The sequence below is a fragment of the Ochotona princeps genome, chromosome X, assembly GCF_030435755.1.
Source record: "Ochotona princeps isolate mOchPri1 chromosome X, mOchPri1.hap1, whole genome shotgun sequence".
Classification (NCBI taxonomy): domain Eukaryota; kingdom Metazoa; phylum Chordata; class Mammalia; order Lagomorpha; family Ochotonidae; genus Ochotona; species Ochotona princeps.
This window is the reverse complement of record NC_080865.1, coordinates 46,652,205-46,660,811: the sequence shown is the minus strand read 5'-3', so window position 1 is coordinate 46,660,811 and position 8,607 is coordinate 46,652,205. Positions and strand designations below refer to the sequence as shown.

The window sequence follows — 8,607 nt, the reverse complement described above, 5'->3', positions numbered from 1 at the left end:
CCTGGTCAAATCAAATAGACGAACAGGATGAGCAGTTCTTTGGGTTCACCTCCTGAGCTCTTGGTGAATGTCCCTTTCCATCTTGCTGCTGGTGGAGTTACAGCTACCAGTGTAGTTCAGATTGCTGCTTGCTGAATGCTGCTGGGATAAAAGTCACTGCAACACCACACCATTGTTTTCCCTGCTTTCCCATATCTGGCAGTCTTCAGGTGCTCCTCTGCAGTAGTTCTGTCCTCTCCTTTTTTCTGGCATGTGACTTCTCTGCTTCACATTTGTTAATGTTTCTCCATCTGTTTAAACATGACCTTACCCTTTTCCACCATCTTGAGTCTCCAAATTGATTTTTATTCTTTAGGATAGCTTTGGTTATTCATGATCTCTTATGTTTCCAGATGAATGTTTGTATCATTTTTTTTTCAATTTCTGGGAATGTTGTGGAGATTTTGATAGGGATCACATTCAAGCTGTATATTACTTTTGGCAATATTTTGATGATTTTGATCCTGCAAATCCAGGAACATGGTAAGTTTGTGCCTATTTTAATGTCTGCTTCTATTTCTTTATTTAATGTTTTGTCATTGTCATCATAGAGGCCTTCCACATCTTTGATTAAGTTAGTTTCAAGGCATTAAAGATCCTTCTTTGATTTTTAAAGGGAACTGTACTTACAATTTCTTTCTCAGCCATGGAGTTATTTCTGTACACTAGTGCCATCAATTTATGTTCATTAATTTGTATCCTGCTACTCTAACAAATTCTCGAGTTCCAATATTCTCTTGACTGAATCTTTTGATTCTCCTATGTAGAGAACCATGTCATTTGCAAACAGAGATAATTCCAATTCCTCAGTTGCAAGTTGAATTTCTGTAATTTATTTTTCCTGCCTAATAAATATAGCACATACTTCCAACAGTATATTTAACAGCAGAGGTGACAGTGACATACTTATCTAGTTTAAATTCTTAGTGAAAAGCTTGCAGTCTTCCCCCATTTCGTATGATGCTGCATTGGGTTTTTCATAATCGCTTTGATTGTGCTATAGAATGTTTCTTCTATTCCTCTCTGGTTTAGTGTTTTTAGCATAAAGTGATGTTGGAGTTTATGAAATAACTTCTCTGTATCTATTGAGATTATCATATGCTTTTATTTTTCAGTTTGTCAGTGTGGTGAATCACATTTACTGATTTGCAATTGTTAAACCATCCCTGCATGCCTGGTAGAACCACACCTGGTCTGGATGAATGAACTGCCTGATGGATCCTGTTGAATCCTGTTGGCTAGTATTTTGTTGAGGGTCTTTGCATCTATGTTATTAAGGGATATTGGTCTGTAGTTCTCTTTTTCTGCTGCATCTCTATATGACTCTGATTTTAAGATGATGTTGGCTTCAGAGAAAGGGTTTGAAAGGATTACTTTTCTTTCTATTTGGAAAAGCTTGTAGAGGGCTGTGGTCAGTTCTTGAAACATTTGGTAGATTTCAACAGTGAAGCCATCTGGATCTAGGATTATCTTAGGTGTGAGGAATTTAATTACTGATTCAACCTCAGCTTTTTTATTGGTCTATTTAGATTAGTAGTTGTCTCATGACTCAATTTTGGTAGATTGTATGTGTCCAAAAATCTCTCCATTTCTTCTAGGTCTTCTGATTTGTTGGCATATCATTGCTTGTACTAGTTCCTAATAAGTCTATGGATATCTGAGGTATCTGTTGTTATACTTCATTTTCCATCTCTGATCCTGTTGAGTCTATCATATCTCTCCTTTTTTTTTTTTTTTTTGATTAGTTGGGCTGGTGGAGTATCTATTTTGCTGGTTTTCTCAAAGAACCAGGTCTTTGATTCATTGATCTTACATATTAATCTCTATTTAGTTTATTTCCTCCCTTATTTTGGTTATTTATTTTGTCTTGCTAATCTTGATATTGCTTTGAGACTGTTGTTCCAATTCGTTCAAATGCATGGTTAGGTCATTTACATGGTGCTTTTCTAATTTTTAACATAGGTATAACATTGAGATAAACTTTGCTCTTAACACTACCTTGGTCGTGTCCCACAAGTGTTGATATGCTATGCTGATGCCTTCATTTGTTTCAAGCATTTTAAAAATTTCCCCTTTGATTTCCTCTATAAGCCATTATTCATCTAGTAACGTATTATTCAAGCTCCAGGTATTTGCATGTCTTCTGGGGTATTTTGTAAAAGGCAAAAGATTTATACAATCTGAAGAGAAACCAGAGTATATTTTGGGGTATTTTGACCTATTTGTCTCCAGCATCACTCCATAATGGTCTGAGAATATGCATGATATAGCTTTGAATTTCTAAAATCTGCTGAGGCTTGTTTTGGCATAAAACACAGTTGATCCAGGAGAAAGTTGCATGATGAATAAAAGTGTATTCTCTGTCTTTAGGATGAAGGGTTCTGTATATACCAATTAAGCCCATTTGCTCTAGTGTCTGTGTGAGCCGTGCTGGTTCCTTGCTGAGTCTCTGTCCCATCAATCTGTCCATTGTTTTAATGAGGTATTAAGGTCCCCCACTATTATTGTATTGGAATCTATTGCTCCCCTTAAATTCATTAATATGGGTTTCACATAGACTGATGACATGGCATTTGGTGCATATATATTTATTATAGCAATCTCTTCTTCCAGAATGGATCTTATGATTATTATGTGGTGTCTTTAATGTTTTTCACTCCACACACTGTATTGTCTGATACAATAATGGCTACACCAGCTCATTTTTCCTTTCCATTAGCCTGGAATGTCTTTTTCTATCTTTTCACTTTCAGTTTCTGCTTATCTTTGTTGGTGAGATGTGTCTCCTGTAGGCCACAGATTGATTTTTTTGATCCAGTACACTAATCTATGATGTTTGCTTGACAAGCTTAAGACAATTACACTCAGGGTTATTGATAGGTAAAAATTTGCTCCTGTCATTTAGCAACAGGTTATTCATTGTTTGTTTTAGTCATCTCTTGTCATTTTACTGAAATGCTCTCTACGTTTGCCTTTGGTTTTTGTAGGTGTTATTTCTTTTTTTTTGTCAAGCCTATTGAGAGTTCTGTGCCCCTCCTATATGTTGTTTCCCAGTTCTTTGTTCATAGTAGGGAAATTTTAATTTCTTATTTCCTTGAAATATATATATGTATGTATATATAAATATATGTATATATTTATATATAAATATATATATATACACATATATATATATATATATTCTGTCCAATGGCTCACTCCCCAAGCGGCTGCAATGGCTGAAGCTGAGCCAATCCAAAGCCAGGATCCAGGAGCTTCCTCCAGGTCTCCCATATGAGAGCAGGGTCCCAAAGTTTTGGGCCATCCTCTACTGCCTTCCCAGGCGACAGGCAGGGACCTGTATGGGAAACAGGGCCGCTGGGATTAGAACCGGCACCCATATGGGATCCCGGGCGTACAAGGCGAGGACTTTAGCTGCTGGGCTACGCTATCATGCCGGGCCCCATTGAATATACGTTTAAACCAGCTTCCTTTTCTGCATCTTCTGGAACTCCCATTATTCTTTTATTTGGCCTTTTATTGGTGTCTCTTAATTTTTAAGACTTTTTCCCCTTGACTCAGTTTCTCTTTCAGCGTTTTGTTTCCCCATTGTAGCAAGAAATATATTCCAATTCTGCCTTACTCATTCTATCCTTGATACTTTCCACTGAATTTTTAAGTTGCACCATTGTGTTCTTAATTTCCAGCATATCAGCTTTCATTGATTTATTACTGCTATTTCTTGTGTGACATATTCCTTAAATTCTTTAAACTTCTTTATGTGTTTCTCATTGTTGATAAGTAGCTTTATAACAAGTCTTTTTTCAATTGTTTATGCTCAATTTCCTCGATGACTTCCTCAGTTAACTGAGGTTGACAATGGCTTTTGCTCCTTTGCAAGGGAAGCATCATTAATACATTTAAAGCTGTATTTCTTTTTATTGGAAAATCAGATTTATAGAGTGGAGAGAGAGAAAGATCTTCCATCTGTTGTTTCACTCCCCAAGTAGCTGCATCAGTCAGACCTGAGCCCTTCCAAAACCAGGAGCTTCTTTCAGGTCTCCCATGTGGGTGCAGGGTCCCAAGCTTTTGGGCCATCCTCTACTGCTTTCCCAGGCCACAACTAGGGTGGTGGATGGGAAATGGAGCTTCTGGGACAAAAACAGGTACCCATATGGGATCCCAGCAAGTGCAAAGCAAGGACTTTAGCGGCTAGGCTACTGTGCTGGGCCCACATCATTAATAATTATTGTGCCTCTGTCTCTTCTTTTGCTGATGGTCATTGCACTTGTGGTTAACAGATTGTTTTCCTACACTTGATATTAGCCAAAAGGCCAAGAAGAGATCAGATTCTTCTCTTTGGACAGTTTTCTAAGCTGTGCTGCCCACAGGTCTACAGTACGATTTTACTAAACACATTTGGTGCCTAATTCTTTATTTGCAACCATTTGTGGATATAAAAAAACTTTTATTTCAACTATCGCATGGTAGTGTCAAGTATCTCTTGAAAGTAAAGAATATAAACGGACTTATTCTGAAATGTTGAGTCCGCACTGCCAAAAATATTTCTTAAGATGAAAGAAACTACAATTTTAATGTCTAGGAAAGTTAAATGCTGAACAATTTTACCCTATGAAAGAGATCAATAAAACACAATGCAGATTACTCCACTCTGGCATATAATCACATGTCTTATACTTCAGTGTTGCTTCCCTCTGCTATGAAACCATACTCATCCATAGCTCTATCAAAAATAAATAAAAAATAAAGTGATACTATCTTGTGGACCTTGCTAATTCATTAGTATAGCCAAATACATCAGGGTATGGTTCCCCAAGATAATAGATTTCTGTTTCAACAGAAGACCTTCAAAATTTGAGCTAAGCATAATTCCCCCAAACTGGCTACATTTTCCACCGACAAATATTTTAGCATACTTGAGAGCTGAGAAATTAATGATGAACAAGAAGAGTCACCATCTTGAAAATGCTTATGCAACAGTGACATAGTAAGAATATCAGGAAACATCCTTCAGAAAAAAATTATTACCTGTGATATCAAAACTAATCTAATGTTAATTTCAAAACTGGAGAAAAATAAAGCAATGAAATCTGAAGATAAAGCAGAAATCATGAAAACTCTTGAAGTTTTGACAAAAAAGATCACCAAGTTGAAAGATGAGGTCAAAGCTGCGTTTCCTGGTCGCTGTCTTCCAAAAAGTATAAAGGCCAAGACTCAGATGCAAAAACAATTGCTTGATACAGAGCTGGATTTATATAAGAAGATGCAAGCTGGAGAAGAAGTCACTGAACTTAGGAGGAAGTATACAGAATTACAGCTGGAGACTGCAAAACGAGGGATTCTTTCCTCTGGTCGGGGTAGAGGAATTCATTCAAGAGGTCGAGGTACAGCTCATGGCTGTGGCAGGGGTCGAGGGCGAGGGCGAGGGCGAGGTGTACCTGGTCACGCTGTGGTGGATCACCGTCCCAGGGCATTGGAGATTTCTGCGTTTACAGAGAGTGATAGAGAAGATCTTCTTCCTCATTTTGCACAATATGGTGAAATTGAAGATTGTCAGATTGATGACTCTTCACTTCACGCAGTAATTACATTCAAGACAAGAGTAGCTGCAGTTCATGGAGCTCGTTTTAAAGGGCAGGATCTAAAATTGGCATGGAATAAACCAATAGCTAACATTTCAGCAGTGGAAACAGAAGAAATTGAAGCTGATGAAGAGGAATTTCAGGAAGAGTCTTTGGTGGATGATTCATTACTTCAAGATGATGATGAAGAAGAAGAGGACAATGAATCTCGTTCTTGGAGAAGATGATTTGGCTGATCACTGATCTGCATATGCTAGAACTCTACCTGTGTTGCATTAGGATTATCTAATGTTACTTTACATACTTGTAAAAACAATTTTTGCTAAAATGTGATGAAGATGGATTTCACAAATATACAAAAAAGAAGAAAACTACCTTCTGATCCTGTATTTGAAAGATTGATATTTACGTATTATTTCAGTAAACAGTTGCTAAAGACATCACACTAGAAACATATGCAATGTTTTTATTACATACTTCTACTGAACATTACAGAATTCTTTGGGCTCTTTGTAATTTAATGAATAGGTCTGAAAACGTATGACCAATACTTGTTATAACTTAGAGGATTTTGTTTTACTCCAAATAAGGAATGAATTTGCATTTAAAATCTTAATGAATGTTTTCAAAATGAATAGATAACATAGTGCTCTAACTAAAGTCTCCAAGTTATGTATTCATGTTACATAGTAGTATGCTTAGGCTTTACTATGTATTAGGCTTTTGTTGGACTTGTGTATGTATTTTACCATATGGGTTTTAATGATAATGGTGTATGACTGCTTTACGTATGAGTCCTTATGCATCTGGATGTTAAAAAAAATAAAGTGGAATGGTCTCTTAAAAAAAAAACTAATCTAAAAAACCAGTGGGATAAAGTAAGATATGCATAAAGACATAAAGTCATTAATAACTTCATGTTGACAGACTGTTATGTAATAATAATGCTTTTAAAATTCAGCCAAGAAATATGGGCAGGGCTTTTCTCTAATATCATTCAATACACTCTATATTAAAATGTATCTCAGGAGTGAGCACTGAGGCACAGAGTATTGTGTTGATTGGGAAGTCCTCATCTGTTATCAGATGCTGGGATCAAGTCTGAGCTGCTCCATTTCTAACCACATAATGGCTCAGGTAGTGGAGCTCCTGTTTTTGGCCTGGTTTAGCTTTTCTGTTATGGCTTTCTGAGAAGTGAGTCAGTGAATGGAATATCTCTGGTTCCTGGTCTCTTCCTTTTTTCCCTGTCATTCTCCCTTCTAAGCAAATAGACCTTTAAACAAAACACATCTGGGAGAAGGATGACATCAGGGAGATTGTAGAATAAGAAAAATCAGACCCTGCCTTCCCACACTGGGACATTGATTCAACACTGCATGAACCAGTTTCTCAAAATTCCCTTTGTGAGAAAACTGAAACGCAATTGAGAAGCCCTTCACACTAGTCAACCATGAAACCAACCACATCAAAGATGTTAAGAAAACTTATGACTTTATCAAACTTAAGTCTAAGAACAGTGTTTTAGGACCAAGAGTGAATGTTCAACTCTCAATATGTCCCTAGAGATGCAAAAAGAACCTGGACTTTATAGCCAATGTTCTGATTTTCCAAGGATGGCTTCCAAAGGACTGCTTCCTATCTCATGAAAGAGCACTGGCACACCATAGATAACTGGGAGCCTCTTGGCAAACAAAAGATCTACGTGGGTAGTACTGCTCCACAGGACTCAAGGCTGAGCAAATAGTGTCCTATACAGTTCTGCACCTCCTGTAGTCAGAAAAGAGTAGAGCACATGTAGGCCTAGTGCAATAGCTTAGCAGCTAAAGCCCTCGACTTGAATGCACAGGGATCTCATATGGGAGCAATGGTTCTAATCGTGGCAGCCCTGCTTCCCATCCAACTCCCTGCTTGTGGCCTTGGAAAATAGTCAAGGATGGCCCAAGGACTTGGGACCCTGCACCCACATGGGAGGCCCGGAAGAAGCTCCTGGATTTGGACAGACTCAGCTCTGGCCTTTGTGGTCACTTGGGGAGTGAATCATAGGATGGAAGATCTTCCTCTCTGTCTCTCCTCCTCTCTGTATATCTGACTTTGCAATAAAAATAAATAAGCCTTAAAAGAAAAAAAGACTAGAGCATGTGTGCATCGTTCTGGCATTAATTATGACTTATCTTGATGTAGCCTATGTCTGGAACATGGATGGGACCCAGCACACTCTAAATGCTTGGGACAGCTGAATAATAATAATAATAATGAATTGTGAGCAGCATGCTGTTGCTTAAGGGGATCTATGGTTCAACAGACAAACACCAGAGGGAGCAAGAGATCATCTGAAAAAAAGAGAATACACCTCCCCCCCCAAAAAAAATCCACAAAATTTATTCATTTTATATAAATAAGTTTTGTTTTCCATGAAGCCAATAAATTGTAATTAGAAATATGATCAGCACACAAATTTATAAAAGATGCACATACAGATGGCAGTGTGAGAGGTTACCAGGACTGACAGGATTGGTGAAGTTCTTCCCTCATTACACAGCTGGTTCATGAAGAATGAATACGGTGACTGATTTTTCCATAGTGTGCATATCTCATGTCAAAACAAAATTCCAAGTTAAATAAAACAAACAAAAGCAGGTAAAATAAGGGCTTAAAAGTCCTCCAGTAATTGAGCCTTAAAATGGAGGTAAATGATTTATTGACTAAATTATTCCAAATAATATCACAAAGATGATCTAGAAATTCTGAAAAAAGTGATATCACATAAAACAACAATTTTAATAAGAAAACATGATAGCTAAGAATTATGAGGGAGCAGTAAAATGTAACAATTGACTAATCATTTTATTAGAACAGTTCAACAGCACACTGTCAGTTCAAAGGACTAAACTAGTGAAGCAGAAGTTAAGTCATTTGAAATTACCCATTCAGAGGAGCAAAATGAAGAAAGAAAAAAACACGAGTGAAGAAAGCTTAAAGGACTAAT

At 37.3% G+C, this 8,607-nt stretch overlaps 1 protein-coding gene across 1 annotated transcript; it reads left to right on the top strand.

Annotated features, from left to right (window-relative positions):
- The first annotated feature begins 5,089 nt into the window (after window positions 1–5,089).
- Window positions 5,090–6,467, top strand: LOC131478526 (RNA-binding protein 26-like). The gene has a single exon (XM_058658664.1). The coding sequence runs from the start codon at window positions 5,090–5,092 to the stop codon at window positions 5,846–5,848; it is 759 nt and encodes a 252-aa protein (XP_058514647.1). The 3' UTR covers window positions 5,849–6,467.
- Window positions 6,468–8,607: the final 2,140 nt, after the last annotated feature.

What these genes read in the sequence shown, in the direction of transcription:
- LOC131478526 (XM_058658664.1), top strand. Translation starts at nt 5,090, where the DNA reads ATGTTAATTTCAAAACTGGAGAAAAATAAAGCAATGAAATCTGAAGAT.